At 43.7% G+C, this 18,898-nt stretch overlaps 1 protein-coding gene across 5 annotated transcripts in view; it reads left to right on the forward strand.

Annotated features, from left to right (window-relative positions):
* MYH11 (myosin heavy chain 11) overlaps positions 1 to 18,898 on the forward strand; it is a 125,137-nt gene that overhangs the window by 2,216 nt on the left and 104,023 nt on the right. For 2 of the 5 annotated variants that reach the window (XM_007466941.1, XM_007466942.1), the window contains exon 2: positions 14,684 to 15,045. In XM_007466941.1, the coding sequence (XP_007467003.1) occupies positions 14,701 to 15,045 (345 nt within the window). In that variant the 5' untranslated portion in view covers positions 14,684 to 14,700. Of the gene's footprint in view, positions 1 to 14,683; positions 15,046 to 18,898 lie in introns of those variants that run through there. The other 3 variants (XM_007466940.1, XM_007466943.1, XM_007466944.1) reach the window with 2 other exon arrangements.

Consider the following 18,898-nt stretch of genomic DNA (forward strand, 5'->3'; position numbering starts at 1 on the left):
GGAAAGGGGGATTACCGTTCCCTACTCTCTCTTATTTGGAAGTTTTATTTTTGGGGTGGGAAAGTTGTCCTCTCCTTTCCTCAGTGTACTGAATCCAAACAGGTGGATTTTATGCTGTAGGCACAACCATGTACTTCTAAAATTGGGTACACATTAGATTTTTCTGGAAAACCACATCCAATTTTAAGTCCACTGGAATCCGAAAACATCACAAGCAAATTTAGAAATCATGCAGGTTGACCTTCCCAAACCTCAGTTTTCCCATCTGTAAAATGGGGCTCGTGAGAATAGCTAATGTTAGTTGATCACTTTTGGTGGACAACACACTGAATCCTTTACAGGCATCATGTTTCTAAGTCTTTACAACAGCCCTTTGGAATGGATGCTATTATTATTGGCCCTGTTTTACAAACATGGAGTCTGAATAACTTGCTCAAGATAGCTCAACTAGCCAATGAGGAAGACAAGATTCTATAAACCTAGCTCTTTCTAACTGCAGAGCCTAAGGGATTGCCCTTTCGGGAGGATTCAAGGGGATCATGCATATGAAGGATTTAGCACAGTGTCTGGCCCCTGGTGAACTTCTGTGGATGGTTATTTATAACATACATGACCAGAGACCTTAAGGATCTTGCTCAGTGTAGCCCATCTGGTACTTGGCAGAACCAGGAACCCTATGGTATAGTCTTTCCGTAAAAGAGAAACTTGCCCTTAATTTTCTTTTTGTGTAATGTCTTTTCATAAACTCAGTTCCTATTCTTCTTCCACTCGAATATAGACCCACTTCCTCACCTGTGTCAGGAACATGGCTGATACCAGGTTTATTGGCCCTTTTTAAATTCATTTAGGGTCTCGAGGGCATCCTTTAAGAGCTCACCTGTGAGTGGGAGGAGCCTGTCTGGCTTCCACGGTGACTCTTTTGCTACCAGGGTTCTCTTCCCTCTACCCCTGACCTTTAAACACAGTTAACTATGGCCACACCATGGCGGAAAGGCTGAGTTTGGAAAAGGCCAAGTCGGAATTTGAAGGAAATTTTTGTTTTGTTCTGTTTTGAATAGTTGACTTTGAAGAAACTTTTGTAAGGGGTCAGATGATGGAGGCAGAAGCTAGCGCTGCCCGTTGTTCCTGCAGCGGGAAGCTGGGTGTCTCTGAGTTGCATCCGTGATTTGGGGGTTAAGGAGGAACAGCCCTCATCAAAGTCCCTAAGAAAGGACCATAGTGCTCGCCTCCTGCTCACCCATGCAGGCTTGAACTTCCTTCCCTCTGCTGGTGAAGCATGCAGCAAATGATACAGAATCTCAGAAGGGGCCAGTGTCTGAGACCCCTGTGCATCATTATAGCCATTCCCTGGTCTCCAGGTAGAATTCCTGACCCTCTTTCTCCTTCCCCACCTCTCGGCTCTTCCCCATCTTTAGATATTGATATAAACATGTTTAATGTATTCTTGCACATCTTTCCAAAACTTTTCTATGTCAAATCTTCCTCTTTTGCACGAATATTGGCATTGTAAATCAGGTGGTTTTTTTCACTTGATTACATATCTTCATCTTTCTATATCAGCACATTGTGGTGTTTCTTTTTATCATCTGCATAATATTCTATCATGTGGAAGGATAGCATCTTACTGAAACAACCTCTTATTGAAACATACCAGCTTCACTCCACCATATAAACAGGACTTCAGGGACCATCTTTGTGTATCTATTTATGTCTAATTACATGAGTTTATCTGTAGGATAAATTCCCAGCAATGTAATTTGCTAAGTTACAGAGCATGCATATTGAAAATGGATAGATATTGTTAAACAGTCCTCTAAAGACATTGTAAATTTAAACTTCAAATGGGCATATAGGAGACTACATTTCTTTTAAGTTGTGGTAAGCCAGAGTTGCAAGACGCAAGACACAGTAGGACTTTTAGGGCCAGGAATGGCTAGTTCTCTCTAATCCTCAAAGCATCCTCCGTGAGAGCCACTAGACCTCTTGCTAACCAAGTTCTCTTGGGGAGGTAAAAATAATTTAGCTTTACTGATTATAAGAACTTCCTTCTGGAGGTACTTTAAAAACAGTATTCTAATGAGTTAGGCAGATATCAGAAGCGGGTGCAGCTGGTGGGGGAGTGGCACGGGGACTAGTCCATGCAAGGAAGTTCAAGCAAGGAAGAGACTTTCTGTTAAGAGTAGATCAGGTGTCAGATCTGGGTTCAAATCTCGGCTCCAACTTTTACAAGCAAAAGCCTTTACTTTCACTTACCTTCTGGGACCTCCATAGTCTTATAGGAATAAGCTGAACGCTTAGGAGACATAGCAAGATGGTGTATATAATAAATTGCCTGGCCCGATATCCCATGAATAGAAAGAGCACAGTGATAATTGTGCCTGTTATTAATGACAGATTTAGAGTCCCGATTATTCGTGGGGACAGTTTGGGGCTTGGAGATCTGGTGCATCTGGGGTGCCCACCCCCTCCCTGCTTCCCTCTCCACTTTGGCTCCTCCCACACCTGGGCCAGACCTTGAAATAGTTGCTCCTCTGCAGAGGTCCCGCCAGCTGGTGGTTCGTGTTCTAGATCAAGCCCAGAGGGTTTTCATTTTGCCTGCATGGCATTCAAAATGTGCAGTGATTTAACTTTAGGGGTGGGTATTTCATTCCTAAACGCAGACTTCGGGGTCTGTTGGAAATCTGGCAATGCAGGGCCCACATTCTCACTCACCCCAGCAGGAGTTGAGAAGCTGCCACGCTCTTTGGACAGGACCAGAGGGCTCTGTCCAGCCACCTCCAGCCTGGGTCACCTTGCACTGCCCACCTGACCCCAGGGACATTTGGGTTGGTGTCTCTGGTCTAAAATCTTGGCAGTAAAATACTGAGGGAAGCTGTTAACTAGGCCTGATGATGTGCAAATCCTGTTACTGTTTGGGCTCTGGGGTATTTTATTCATTTTCCATTAATACAGAAGCAAAAGGGGCAAGATCTTTTACCCCTGAGTTCCCCTGGGGAAAATAAAACCGATGCTAAAACAAGCTAAAATAGTTAAACATTCTCAGTTGGTTCAACTTCAACCCTTTGATCTGGAATCACAGTTATCATAAAATGTTACAGCTAGCCAGCCCTCCATATTTCTATCCCCAAATGAAAAGCACAAGGCCCAGAGAGGGAGAGTAACTTGCCCAGAGTCACCCAGCAGGTTCGGCGGAGAACGGGGACTTGTAACCCTGTGGTCTTACAGAGGCTAACGAACAGCTTGTCTGCGCTCAAGGAGTGAAGCTGGGTGTTGTTGGTGAGGAATACAGGACTGTGTATGGAGCCGACACACTTGGCCGTGTCAGGCGTTGCTAATGCCATTGATCATGAACTGGAGGTAGTATCCATCAGTCCTGTATAATGATCCTGAAAGTGTCCTTTCAGCTCTCGGAGCTGATGCAGAACATTGGACGGGGGGTGGTGGGGGAGGAAGGCTTGAGAGGAAGAAACCACGTCGGTGGGGAGTCTCCTTGAGGTTCGGCTGTCTGGGTGTCTGTCTCTTTTCTGCTCTCATGTGCCCACACTCCAGCCATGTGACCTTCTACACTTGGCATTCCAGGTTGGTTGGGACAATTTTTTCCCCCATGGAACATCTGGCAATATCTGCAGACATTTCTGGTTGTCATGACTGGAGCGGGGAGGGTGTGCTACTAGCATCTATTGGGTAGAGACCAGAGATGCTACTAATGGCCTTAAACTACACACGACAGTCCCCCTCCCCCCACTCTCGGCCTGCCCACCACTCCCCCTCTGCTACATGGCTTCTGCCCACCATCCATCCCACCAACAAAGAATTTTCCAGCCCCAAATGTCAACAGCCCCAAATGTCAGCGTGCCGAGGCTGACAGAAACCCTGCTCTAGCAGCAGGGAGGTGCAGACCAAGTTTTCCTTCCATTCAGCGCATGGAGAATTGTGCTTTCTGATCACTGCTGCAGTCTTGCAAACTGCTTTGCTCTCCCCGCTGTGCCTTACCTAATGTCTGACCTGGCACTTTTTGCCTGATTGTCCACTACCCCAAATTTTAAAAACTCAAGGCTCTGGGTGCGCGCTGAGGCGAGTCCTTGCAGCAATAAAACCAAGTTATCTCAAGTTGCCGCAGACCGATGCAGGGTGTGTCCCGTGTGTGTCTGTATTTCTTTCAGTCCTCAAGTTCTCTCCCTATTTCAAAGAAGGTAGACAAAGCAGAAAAGATCACTTTGATAATATATCTTTATTCAGATTCCACCATAACTAGCTGTGCCATGATGGGCAAGTTACTTAACCTCTCTGTGCCTCAGTTTCCTCATCTGAAAACCAGAGGTAATGGTGCTTCGCATAGCCTTTTTGAGGGGATTAAATGAGTCAGTAGCTGGCATTCAATAAGATAGAACAGCAGCTATGATTACTAATATTACTAATATTAATTTGCTAGGCTCACCACATTTTCTCAAGGACAAATTTATGGGATTTAATCAGTGTTTGGTGGGAAAAGAGGTCTGCGGCTAAATGTTTTTGAGAGCCATGGGCTCAAAGGAGCGAAATAACTTTCAGATGTCAGGACCTCGGATATCCCGACGGGAGTTCTCCCTCTTAATGATGGGGTGGGTAGATGTATAGCGCTTTTCAAATGGATTTGACCACAGAATCGATTTCTTTCTTTCTTTTTTTTGGCCGTGACTCAAGGCATGTGGGATCTTAGTTCCCTGACCAGGGATCAAACCCACGTCCCCTGCATTGGAAGCACAGAGTCTTAACCACTGGACCACCAGGGAAGTTCCCAGAATTGATATCTGAAGAGTGTCTCAACCTCCCTGAATCCTGCCCCACACCACCCCAAATATTTTGAGGGATTAGGGTTCCAAGGAACACACCCTGAGAAATGCCATTCTAGGGTGAAGACAAGCTCCTCTTCCCTCTTCCTTCTTTCTTTTGACCAAAACAGATTTCACACATCGTGACTGTCAGACTTCAAAGACATGGGAAGCAACCCAGCCTCTCTCCTTTTTCTGGGCAGAGACTGAATCTTTGTGCTTGATCTTGTTTGCATTTTTGAGTCCTAGATTAGGCAGGGTTCGTGGCAGTGGGAATTCCTCTGTCCTTTTATTTTTCTGTTGTAGTTTTTTGCTTTTTTTTCTGATTTGTAAGGCAACTCACCAACATCGTAATTAGAAAGAGCCCACTTAGTTGTCATGCTGCTCTAAACAAATAAAACATGTCTCCCTGCCCTCTTGAGTATACTTGGCCACCATTCAAAAATTTTTCATTGATTGTACTTACACTACCGAACTGCACAATTAAGTGCTTAAGGTGGTGAATTTTATTATGTGTATTTTACCATAATTAAAGATAAAAAGAAAAAAAATTTTTTTTTCATTGAAGTATACTTTATATCAGAACAGTACACCTCCCTGTGGGTATGCAGCCTGGTGAATTTCCACAAAGTGAGCACAACCATGTAACTGGCACTCAGATCAAGAAACAGAACATCAACCCCACAAACCCCCATCATGTCCTACACTTCCAGTTACAACATCTGACATCTACCACCTTAGGTTAGATTTGCCTGGTTTTGAACCTCATATACAGGCACACCTCGTGTTATTGCCCTTCACAGATACTGTGTTGTTTTTTTTTTTTACAAATTAAAGGCTTATGGCAAATCTGTGTCAAGCAAGTCTATCGGTGCCATTTTTCCAACAGCATTTGCTCACTTTGTGTCTCTGTGACACATTTTGGTAATTCTTGCTATATTTAAGCCTTTTTCATTACAGTATTTGTTATGGTGACCTGTGATCAGTGGTTTTGTTGTTGCTACTATGACTCGCTGAAGGCTCAGATGATGGTTAGCATTTTTTAGCAATCAAGTATTTTTAATTAAGGTGTGTATGTTGACATAATTAGACATTCGACATAATGCTGTTGCACACTTAATAGATGACAGCATAGTGTGAACATAACCTTTATAAGCACTGGGAAACCAAAATATCCATGTGACTTGCTTTATTGTGATATTTGCTTTATTGAGATGGTCTGGAACTGAGCTCGCAGCATCTTCACGTTCTGCCTGCAAACAGAATCGCACAGTATGTCCTTCTTGTGTTTGCCTTCTTTCACACAAGTGTTTGTGAGGTTTGTTCTTATCGCGGTGTGGAGTTATAGTTCACTTCATCTGATTTGGGTCCCATTTTGAACGTTTATTATGTGCTGGTCACTGTGCTAGGTGCCTTAAAGTGTCGGTTCATTGATTGCAAATCTTCCACTGAGCTTCTGACAAGCCCATCAAGCTTGTGTAGGAGACAGAAGAGCACAGGCTTCAAATCAGACCTGGGTTTGGATCCCAGCTCTGCCACTATTTAGCTGTGTGACCTCAGGCAGATTCCTTCACCTCTTTGAGCCCCAGTTTCCATGTCTGTAAGGTGGAGCTGACCATCAAATGGAACTCCTAAGGCTGTGGTGGTGTCGCTCGATGATCCTGCATGTGAAGGATTTAGCCCAGGGCCTGTGAGGAGGCCAGGAGTGTTAAGTATCACTGTTTGGTGTTCAAAAAACTCTGTCCTGGGTATGACATACAGCCAAGTGGGAGATGGTGTAATATTGACATTGCTTACGTGTAGAAGATAGTTATATAAATTTTGCATAGTAATATCTTTCCTTTTAAGGAAAATGTCAATCATGAAAAAGTAGACAGAAGAGTTTAACCCTCCTACAGGTACTCTATCATGCGACTCCAGCAATTAACACTGGGCCGATCGTGGCTCCACCCAAATTTCCTCCCTGCCCTGATTATTTTGAGGTAAACCCCAGGTTTATCATTTCATCTATGAATACTATATAATTTTCTTTTTTATTTATTTATTTATGGCTGCATTGGGTCTTCGTTGCTGCGCGCGGGTTTTCTCTAGTTGTGGCGGGGGGGGCTGCTCTTCGTTGTGGTGCGTGGGCTTCTCATTGTGGTGGCTTCTCTTGTTGCGGCGCACGGGCGCTAGGTACGCGGGCTTCAGTAGTTGTGGCACACAGGCTCAGTAGTTGTGGCTCGCGGACTCTAGAGTGCAGGCTCAGTAGTTGTGGTGCATGGGCTTAGTTGCTCCACGGCATGTGGGATCTTCCCGGACCAGGGCTCGAACCCGTGTCCCCTGCATTGGCAGGCGGATTCTTAACCGCTGCACCACCAGGAAAGTCCCTAAAGCGTGGCTTTTTAAGACAGCAAAATGTACCTTTATTTCTGATTTGCTCCGTGTGTGGATGTGCATGTTGACAGGATAGGGGAGTTCTTTCTCTGCCTCTATCAGTGTTCGTCTTTTATTGTACTTGTTAGACTTTTTCATTATGAAAATTTTCAAACATATGCAAATGTGGAGAGAACAGTATGATGTACCCCTTGGTTTCTGTCACTCACCTTCCATATGAGGCCAATCATTTCACCCCCACCCTCCTCCCATTTCTTTTGTGGGTCCCAAAGTCCCTTCTAATCTATAGGTTACCCTTTTTAAAAATACTTTACCTGTTAAAGAAGCTGAGTCATTTGTCCTATGCTTTCCCACCCTGTGGGCTTTGTCACATGCCCATGACCTTGTTTGGCATGTTCCCTGTGCCCCGCATTTCCCTTAAATAGGTGTTAGATCCAGAGGGTTTATTGGCTTCGGTCCCCCAACCCCACCCCATTTTCCTTTTTGTAAGAATATTTCATTGGTGGTGGTGGCACTTCCTAGAGCAACCCCTCTGGAGGTACATAACCTCTGATCGACTTTGTTTTTGCGACGTTAAGGATAATGAGTAGGTATAGGTGGTGCCAGCCTGATCCATCCATTATAAAGTTTGCCGTCTGCTTTTCATCTAATACAGTGGGTCTGAAAGTGTGGGCCCCAGGCCAGCATCCTCAGCATCACCTGGGAACCTGTTAGAAATGCAGGTCTTGGGATCATCCCAGACCTACTGACTCGGAAGCTCTGGGGTGAGCCCAGCCATCTGTGATTCCACAACTGCCTGGGTGAAGCTGATGCACAAGGAAGTTTGAGAATCAATGGTCTGATGTTTTAGCAACATTGATAGTCATTGTCAAGACCCATTATTTTTTTCAGAGTTCCAAAATTGCTACATTTTAGTTTCATCATTTCTTCCACCTTTATTGGCTGGAATTCTTCTAAGTAGAAGATAGTTTTTTGTTTTTTTTTAAACAGTGAAAGTGAGGTGAAGAGGATGTTGGACTCATTACATCCCAAGAGAAATTCAATAACAATTTAAAAATGCAGGAAATGTGATTGTTAAACCTGGGACAGTGCACATTCTCTACGATTCTTTAGTTCACTTTTTGGAATAACTGAAGTGATTATTCAGATGTAGGGAATGATTCACCCATTTTTCCATCTTTTTTTTTTTTTTTTTTTAAATGAGCTACTACACCAGGTCTCCCAGGAGAAATAACCATCCCTTCTGAACAAATCAGCCTTCGGGGTTTTTTTCCTTTTTTTTTTTTTTTTTTTCGCGGTCCGCGGGCCTCTCAGTTGTGGCCTCTCCCGTTGCGGAGCACAGGCTCCGGACGCGCAGGCTCCGCGGCCATGGCTCACGGGCCCAGCCGCTCTGCGGCATGTGGGATCCTCCCAGACCGGGGCACGAACCGGTGTCCCCTGCATCGGCAGTCGGACTCTCAACCACTGCGCCACCAGGGAAGCCCTTTCCTTTTTTTTTTTAAATTTGTATTTTTACTTTAAAATAAGTTTGAGATTGAGTGAATTTGTTGGCAGCCTTTGGTTTGTATTATTGTTATTTTCCCCCCAGAAGAGAAAAGTGGGAGTAACTGCCCCTCTGATTTTTGCCTTGCAAAGTCTGCATTTTAGGAGGTGGCTGCCCAGCTCCAGGGGCGCATTGATGGGATATAGGGGTTACTCCATCTCCGTGGGATTTGTTGGCCTAAGTGTGGAGATTATGTTGGTGAATTCAAAGGAGTTATGAATTGTTTTCTGCTGAAGTAGGGGGATCAAGCACACAGTACGTCCTGGTGGCTGTACATCCTAACTCAGCTTGCACCTTAGTTCTTTGGAACCAACAGTGGATGGGGGAGGAGAGATGGGGTCGGTCGGAGGAGCTGAGTGAGAGCAAGTGTTACTAGAGCAGGGCAGCTCCTTCAGGTATGGTCAGAGGGTCTGGAATGGACCCTTGGATCGGCCTGTAAATAGTCTGTTGCCTCAGCACCTTGTCTCATGAACACATCTAGACAACAGAATGGAGAATCTGTCACAAATGGGCTCCCCATGTTGAGAGGGCATTTAATGACTTGACATTTTATATAAAGATAGACTTCTTGTCAATTGTTTAGTGACCTTGAGGAACAGTTTGTAGAAAGGCAGCATCAGTGTTTTAGTTTCCCCTTTTCTTTACCAGTTTTCAACACAATGGGTTGATTCCCCAGCATCTTACAAGGATGACTTGTGAATTTTTTTTAATCATTATGAGCTCATGGATTTAAACATAGTCACCTTTCAACTCTTGTCCCGTATTTGACCAAATAGAACCCTAGTTTAACATTTTAGTGTGTAGTTTTCTAGACTTTTAAAAATGTATACACAGACATATAAAATGACAAGAATTACTCTTATAAATATTTTAATCAGCTTTATTGATATTTTAGTGTGTAGTTTAATATTTTAGTGTGTAGCTTTCTAGGCTTTTAAAAATGTATACACAGACATATAAAATATTTTAGTGTGTAGTTTTCTAGACTTTTAAAAATGTATACACAGACATATAAAATGACAAGAATTACTCTATTATAAATATTTTAATCAGCTTTATTGAGGTATACTCTACATATAACTCACCATTTTAAAAAAAATTCACTGATTTTTAAGTGTACAGCTCAATGAGTTTCATCAAATGTATACAGTTATATAATCACCACCATAATCAGGATATAGAACGTTTCCATCACCCCCAAATTTCCTTTGTGCCTGTTGGCGGTCAGTGGCCTCCCCAGCCTCTGGCAACCACTGATCTGCTTTCTGTCACCATAGTTTTGCCTTTTCTAGACTTAACACATTAGTGGAATAACAGAGCATGTAGACTGGGTCTTGCTTCTTTCACTGAGCTTGCTTTTGAGATTCATCTATTGTGTAGTTTGTTCCTTTTTATTGCTGAGTATTCCATTTATTCATATTGTTTTTAACCTAAAAAGATATCGTAAATATCTTTGCATGGTCCAAAATCATCTATTGTGTTATTCCGTTTATATGCAATGCCCTGAAAAGGCAAATCTATAGAGACAGATAATAGATTAGTGGTTGCCGAGGGTTGTGGGTAGGAACAGGGAGTGACTGCAGACCAGCATGAGGAAACCCTTTTAGAGATGATGGGAATGGTCCAAAATTTAGCATCATGATAAATGCACAGCTCTGTAAATTTACTAAAAATCATTGAATTGTGCATTTACAATGAGAGGATTTTAAAACATGTAAATGACAAATAAATATGTTAAGATGAAAGGGAAAAATCTTTTTGTTAATTTTTAATTTTTTTTTTTTTTTTCGGTACGTGGGCCTTTCACTGTTGTGGCCTCTCCCATTGCAGAGCACAGGCTCTGGACGCACAGGCTCAGCGGCCATGGCTCACGGGCCTAGCCGCTCCGCGGCACGTGGGATCTTCCCAGACCGGGGCACGAACCCGTGTCCCCTGCATCAGCAGGCGGACTCTCAACCACTGGGCCACCAGGGAAGCCAAATTTATAGTCTTTTAATGTTCAAAAATTGTGTGCAAATCTGTAACCAGTCTTAACTCTATGAATTATCACTTTTATTTCTTCTTTTTTTAACATTCTTTTTTAAAATATTCTTTTCCATTATGGTTTATCACAGGATATTGAATATAGTTCCCTGTGCTACACATTAGGACCTTGTTGTTTATCCATTTCTAAATGTAATAGTTTGCATCTACCAGCCCCAAACTCCTAGTCCATCCCTCTCCTTCCCCCCTCCCCCGTGGCAACCACAAGTCTGTTCTCTATGTCTGTGAGTCTGTTTCTGTTTTGTAGATAGGTTCATTCGTCCATATTTTAGATTCCACATGTAAGTGATATCATATGGTATTTGTCTTTCTCTTTTTGACTTACTTCACTTAGTATGATAATCTCTAGCTGCATCCATGTTGCTGAAAATGGCATTATTTCGTTCTTATTTATGGCTAAGTAGTATTCCGTTGTATATATGTACCACATCTTCTTTACCCATTCATCTGTCAATGGACATTTAGGTTGTTTCCATGTTTTGGCTATTGTGAACAGTGCTGCTATGAACATAGGGGTGCATGTATCTTTCTGAATTATAGTTTTATTTGGGTATATTCCCAAGAGTGTGATTACTGGATCATATGGTAATTCTGTTTTTAGTTTTCTGAGGAACCTCCATACTGTTTTCCATAGTGGCTGTACCAACTTCCGTTCCCACCAACAGTGTAGGAGGGTTCAAAAGGGAAGAATCTTTGTGAGGCATAAATAAGTCTACATCTTGAATTTTGGGTGGAATTATAGGATTCTGTTGCCTGGGTGCTCTGTAATTTAACAAGGCACTCACTGAAGGCCGTTTGGATTGCTTGCAGGTTTTGCTATTCCAAATAGCACTGCAATGTACATTTTTATACATCTGTTAGCACTTCTCAGTTTCCTTAAGCTAAATTGCTAGAAATCGAATTGCAGGTCAGGGGGTGTGCATGAATTTTAGGAACTTTCCATCTGTAAGGGCAATGTATGCAGAGGCCCGGACCCTACACTCTTGACAGCACTGGATATTATCAGTGGTTCTCATCTTATCCAAGCTATGGGTGAAAAGCAATATCTCACTGCTTCACCTTGTATTTCTTCATTTACTAGTAAGGCTGAACATCTTTTTCTTATGCGGATTGGCTATTTGAAGGTGTTTTTAAAGTATCTATTTTTGTTGATCATAAATTTAATAAAAGTTATAAACTATAAGTATGGCAAAAATACATAATAGAAAGTATACCCATGTTCAGAGTACCATTATTCACAATAGAGAAAATGTGGAAGTAACTTAAGTGTCCATCAACAGATGAATGGGTAAACAAAATGTCATATATCCATACAATGGAATATTATTCAGCCTTAAAAAGGGAAGGAAATTCTGATTCATGCTGCAACATGGTTGAACCTTGGGGACATTATGCTAAGTGACATATGCCAGTGACAAAAGGACAAATACTGTATGATTCCACTGATATGAGGTTCCTAGAGTAGTGAAATTCATAGAAAGTAGAGGGCTTCCCTGGTGGTGCAGTGGTTAAGAATCTGCCTGCCAATGCAGGGGACACGGGTTCGAGCCTTGGTCTGGGAAGATCCCACATGCTACGGAGCAACTCAGCCCATGCATCACAACTACTGAGCCTGTGCTCTAGAGCCCATGAGCCACAACTACTGGGCCCGTGTGCCACAACTACTGAAGCCCACGTACCTAGAGCCCGTGCTCCACAGCAAGAGAAGCCACCGCAATAAGAAGCCTGCACCCTGCAATGAAGAGTAGCCCCTGCTTGCCGCAACTAGAGAAAGCCCGCATGCAGCAACGAAGACCCAACACAGCCAAAAATAAATAAATAAATAATAATAATAATAAAAGATACATTAAAAAAAACAAAACAAAAAAGAAAAGAAAATAGAATGGTGGTTGCCAGTGGCTGGAGGGAAGAGGCAACGGGGAATTAGTCTTTAATGGGTGTGGAGTCAGTTTTGCAAGATGAAAAGAGTTCTGGAGCTGGATGGTGGTGATACTTGCACAACAATATGAATGTACTTAATGTCACTGAACTTAGTTTCATAATATGAGTAAGATAGTATACTTATGTATATTTTACCACAATAAAATATTGGCAAAAAACCCCATAAAAAGTAAAAATCCCTTCATAACTATATTGATAAGTGCGTATTTCTCCAGTTATTCTGTCTATATGGATTCTAAATATTTTTAAATAAAATGGGTTATTATACCTACTATTTTACAATATTCCCTATATTTCATTTTTAAACAGTTTTATTGAGATATAATTTAAATACCATACAATTCACCCATTTAAATTGTACAATTGAATGGCTTTTAGCATATTCACAGAATTGTGCATCCATCATTGCAGTACATTCTAGAACATTTTCATTACCCCAAAAAGAAACCCTGCACCCCTTTGCTGTCACCCTCTAATTCTCTCCCAGCTGTTGGCAACCACTAATCTACTTTCTATCTCTATGGATTTGCCTATTCTGGACATTTTGGGTAAGTGGAATCATATAATATGTGGTCCTCTGTGACTAGATTCTTTTACTTAGCATAGTGTTTTCAAGATTCATTAATGCTCAGTGTATATCAGTACCCCATTCCTTTTTATGGCTGAATAATATTCCATTATATGGAGAGGCCACATTTTATTTATCCATTCATCTGTTGATGGACATTTGGGTTTTTTTTTTGACACTTCTTGGCTATTAGAAATAATGCTTCTATGAACATTCACTTATGAGTTTTTGTGTGGAGGTATGTTTTCATTTCTCTTGGGTATATACCCAGGAATGGGATTGTTGGATCATATGATAACTCTCTGTTTAACCATTTGAGGACCCCCCTTTTATTTTTACAGTAAACTATAAGACTTCCTGTGTCAACACACCTTGACATACTTCTTGCATCTTAACCCCTGGATAGCATTTAATTGTATGAAAATATAATGGTTTATGTACCCATGCCATGTTGATGGACAACAGGCAATGATGGAGATCCTTTTCCTTTTTTAAAAAAAATAAATTTATTTATTTATTTGTTTTTATTTTTGGCTGCATTGGGTCTTCTTTGCTGCACGGGCTTTCTCTAGTTGCGGTGAGTGGGGGCTACTCTTTGTTGCAGTGCGCGGGCTTCTCATTGTGGTGGCTTCTCTTGTTGCAGAGCACGGGCTCTAGGCATGCAGACTTCAGTAGCTGTGGCACGTGGGCTCAGTAGTTGTGGCACGTGGGCTCAGTAGTTGTGGCATGCAGGCTCAGTAGTTGTGGCTCGCAGGCTCTTGAGCGTAGGCTCAGTAGTTGTGGTGCACGGGCTTAGTTGCTCTGTGGCATGTGGGATCTTCCTGGAGCAGGGCTCGAACCCATGTCCCTTGCATTGGCAGGTAGATTCTTTTTTTTTTTTTTTGATGTTGGGGGTAGGAGTTTATGAATGAATTAATTAATTTTTGTTGTGTTGGGTCTTCGTTTCTGTGCGAGGGCTTTCTCTAGTTGTGGCAAGCGGGGGCCACTCTTCATTGCAGTGTGCGGGCCTCTCACTATCGCAGCCTCTCTTGTTGCGGAGCGCAGGCTCCAGACGCGCAGGCTCAGTAGTTGTGGCTCACGGGCCTAGTTGCTCCGCGGCATGTGGGATCCTCCCAGACCAGGGCTCGAACCCGTGTCCCCTGCCTTAGCAGGCAGATTCTCAACCACTGGCAGGTAGATTCTTAACCAGTGTACCACCAGGGAAGCCCCTGGAGATCCTTTTCTGAAGGGCCTTTGGGTTGTTTCCATTTTCTGACAACATAAACCATCCTGCAGGGAACACCTTTGTACTCTATGGAATGTTTCTGCAGACTGCATTCCCAGACATGATGAGGTGAGGGCTTTATCTGTCTTTAGGGCTTGGTTCTGGTCTAATTCTGACCCTGTGGCCTTATTCCCCAGGGGATCAACCAGGCACCATGGCACAGAAGGACCAGCTCAGTGATGACGAGAAGTTCCTCTTTGTAGACAAAAATTTCATCAACAACCCAGTGGCCCAGGCTGACTGGGCCGCCAAGAAGCTGGTGTGGGTCCCTTCGGAGAAGCAGGGCTTCGAGGCGGCCAGCATCAAGGAGGAGAAGGGAGATGAGGTGATCGTGGAGCTAGTGGAGAATGGCAAGAAGGTCACGGTCGGCAAAGATGATATCCAGAAGATGAACCCGCCCAAGTTCTCCAAGGTGGAGGACATGGCAGAGCTGACGTGTCTCAATGAAGCCTCCGTGCTGCACAACCTGAGGGAGAGGTACTTCTCAGGACTCATATACGTGAGTATCTTGGGGCAGCCAGTCACTTCTTGCTGGCCTCCTGTACCACTGAGGGAAGGGAGAGGCTTGGAGATGTCTTTGGGGTGCAGGTTGGGAGGCTGAAGTTTTCAATGAGAGAGGCTGCATGGTGGTATGGAATCGTCCAGACCTGGGTTCCCATTCACCTTGCCCTACCTAGTTCTGTTGACATTGAACAGGTTATTCCACCTCTTGAAGCCTCAGTTTTCCCATCTGCAAAATGAGAACAATCACCCTCCCCACGTAAAGGAGATCCAAAGATTCCATGTAATCCCATAGGCGCTTGGTCAGTGCTCAACGGATTTCAGTAAAGTAGTTCCCTGCCCTTCCTCCATCTTGGAAATAAAGAAGAGCTCTTAACCTCCTTGGGAAGGCTGGTCCATCCTGGCAGTCAAGTAGGTAGGAGACGTGAGGATCTTGGTGAGGTTTGGTGGAGGCCTTCCCTGTCCCAAATGGGAACGCCTAGATTGACCTGGACTCCTCTGGGTCGACTGCGCAGATCAGAGTGCACTAGAGCTGCACTGTCCAATATGGTAGCCACCGGCCACGTGTGGCTAACTAAATTTAGATGTAAACTAATTAAGCATCAATTCTTAAAAGTTCACGTCTTCACTTGTACTGGGCTTCATGTTAAATGCCCAACAGCCACCTGTGTCTAGTGGCTGCTGTATACCTGTGACAGCACAAGTGTAGAACATTCCTATCACTACAGAAAGCTCTGTGGGACAGTCTGGACCAGATGATGTGTGACTCAGGGGTACAGGTTCCTTGTGGGGTGGGCCAGCTCCCCAGGATATAGAAGGACATGGTAACCCCATTAAGCCAAACTGGTGGGCAGAGGGTCCCCCAGTCCAGCCTTTGTCTATCTTGCCTCTCAGAAAGGGTATGTTAATCCCTTGGGCAAGTTATCTAATTTCTCTGAAATTTTGTTTCCTTCTCTGTAAAATGAACACAAGAATAGTACTAGCCTCATAGACTGGGTTACTCTGAAAAGAAAGCCCTTGGCATGCTTCCTGGCATGTTGTAGGCACTCAACATGCTAGGTGTTGTTTTTATTAGTTTTGTTGCTGTTATGGTCATTTTTGTTATTACCAGACAGATGTTCTTGGATTCTTTGCAAACTTATGGAAACAGTCCCCTCCATCTTTAGGCCCTCTGGTCCTGCCCTTTGTGTTTTAAATTACAAAACTCCCTTGTCATCTCTAAAATTGTCCTGCAGACTTTTTTCCTAATTAGGAAAATAAGGCACGTTTATTCCAGAAGATTTGGAAAATTCAGAAAAGCACAGTAAACACAAAAATCAGTCCTCCCCCAGAGATAACAGCTGATAAGATGTTGGTGCATTCCCGGTGTTTCTATGTGAGAATAGTGCGTGTTTACATATTGAAAAGCCTGTGCACCTAGGCTGGGGACCTGCCCTTCTTTCTACGTACAAGTCAGTGATGAGCATCCCCACTGCTCATTCATAACCCCAGAATATCCCTTTATGGGCTTTGTGACCTATCCTATGGATGTACCATAATTAATGATCTATTCTTCTTATGGATTGTTCAGAGGGGGTTACAATGGTTTTTGTTTGTTTGTTTGTTTGTTTTTTCCGGTACGCGGGCCTCTCACTGTTGTGGCTTCTCCCGTTGCGGAGCACAGGCTCCGGACGCGCAGGCTTAGCGGTCATGGCTCACGGGCCCAGCCGCTCCGCGGCATGTGGGATCTTCCCAGACCAGGGCACGAACCCGCGCCTCCCGCATCGGCAGGCGGACTCTCAACCACTGTGCCACCAGGGAAGCCCGGTAGACTATTGTTTTTTAAGGAGTTTTAGGTTTTTTTTTTTTTTAAAGAGCCAAGGGGGAACGGGGGAGCAACTCATAATTCTATAAATGCCTCCTCTTTATCTCATTTAATTAGTACAACATCCACTGAATGAAGTATGCTAGTCTGTAAGATGGGACGAGCATATTTCATTCAGTGGATGTTGTGCTAATTAAAGCTGAGACTCAGAGTACTAAAGACTCTCTAAGGATAGTCTAAGATGCTCGCTAACTAAGTGGGGGAAGTCCCTTGTGTCGAACTCCTTGTTTGGAAGCATTATCAACCTGGGGCTGTTGGTACAGCGTGGATATTTCTAAGGACACCAATCTGCAGGGAGCCAGAGGGGAGCGGGTCTCCTGTCCAAGATGAGTCATCTTCATCCAAGGAGGTCAAGGATGGGCCTGGATATGAATCTCGCCTGCTATACTCTGACACAGATGTTTGAGCCTAAAATAGAAATCAGGAAAAATGAGGGGCTTATGAAGGTCCCAAGACCCAGACTGTCTTCCTACAGCACATTAAAAAATGAATCAAATCTTCAAATTCCTGCTATGCTTCTCTAGACAGATTAGATGAAAAGCCTTTCAGTCTTGTGACCACACGTCCACTCCTGTCTCATTCCTTTCTGGTCAGTTTAATCACTTAAATAGAAACTATTGTCCGTGACAGAGGAGATAAAGGAGGACAGGGGTGGAGATGGGGGGCACAGCAAGTTATTCACCCAGCGCGTGATAGTGGAAGGTGCAGCCCTTATTACAGGTGGGTGGCAGGTGATGCTCAGGCAGCTGGCCGTGCCCGACTTTGCCCTTGATAAAGAAGAGAACTTTCCCTTCCATTCTGCAAGGCTCATTTCGAACAAGACACTTTTGCTTAGGTCCTGGCTGATGTCTTGTCCTCTTGGGTCTAGAAGAGGTAGAAGCCAGAGGGTCCCGACTCCTAATCTTAGAGATGCAGGTTCTTGCCTGAGCTACCACAGATCATTGATGGCACATGTGGGGCATGCATGTGGCTCTGATCCCTGGTCCAGCACTCTCTTGCTATTTTGGATGTTGTTGTTGGCTGGCTTCTCTCTGCCTGGGTTTTTTCATGACTGCTTAGCAGTTGGCTCTGTCCCTGGTGTTGGGCTGGGAGATGAGACAAGGGTTTCAGGCACAGGGAACTCAGTGAAGAGGTGGGCCTTGCTTGTACTGGCTACTGTCCCAAGTCCCAGCTCTCTGGCGAGAGTGAAGCTCACATCCCACCCTGTGCACGAGGTGACCGAGGCAGGGAGGTGACGAGACTTGCCTGGGGAGGGACCGGATCAGACTCCCCTGCTTCCCTCTCTGTGAGATGCTGAGAGTCACAGGGCCCAGTCCTCCCCCGAGGCTGATTGATAACTGAGGGGAGGAAGATAAGGCACACTTGAGCTGGATGCAGATATGTAACAGATTCTACAACGATGAATGGATGAAGGAAAGGTGGTAAATACACCGTACAGTGTAATAACCCTGCTTTAAAACAGAAGGAGATCCTGCCATTTGTAACAACATGGATGAACCTGGAGGACATTATGCTGAGTGAAATAAGCCAGAGAGAGAGGGGAAAATCCTGCAGGATCCCATTTACATGAGAATCTAAAATAGTCTAACTCAGAGAATCAGAGAGCAGAATGGTGGTTGTCAGGGTCTGGGGGGAGGGGGAAATGGGGAATTTCTTATTTATTTATTTATTTGTGGCTTTTTCTTGTGTCTCTTCACAACTATCTAACCACTGAGACTTAAAACATTTTTTTTGAATAGACAACACACGCAAATAGTAAATAAAATAGTATATAAGGGTATTTTAGAACTTTTCCTTTCAACCCCATTCCTCACCTTCTGGCTCCCCTCCTTAGAGAAACTATGGTCACCAGTTCCTTATGTAGCCTTCCAGCAATATTTTATACACATAGAGGCAAATATATGTATATTTGTATACATACATATGTATTCCTTTACTACTTTTTTTTTTTTTTTTTTTTTTTTTTTTTGGGCGCGCGGGCCCCCCC

The sequence above is a fragment of the Lipotes vexillifer genome, unplaced genomic scaffold (genome assembly GCF_000442215.2).
Source record: "Lipotes vexillifer unplaced genomic scaffold, Lipotes_vexillifer_v1.1 scaffold232, whole genome shotgun sequence".
Taxonomy (NCBI): domain Eukaryota; kingdom Metazoa; phylum Chordata; class Mammalia; order Artiodactyla; family Lipotidae; genus Lipotes; species Lipotes vexillifer.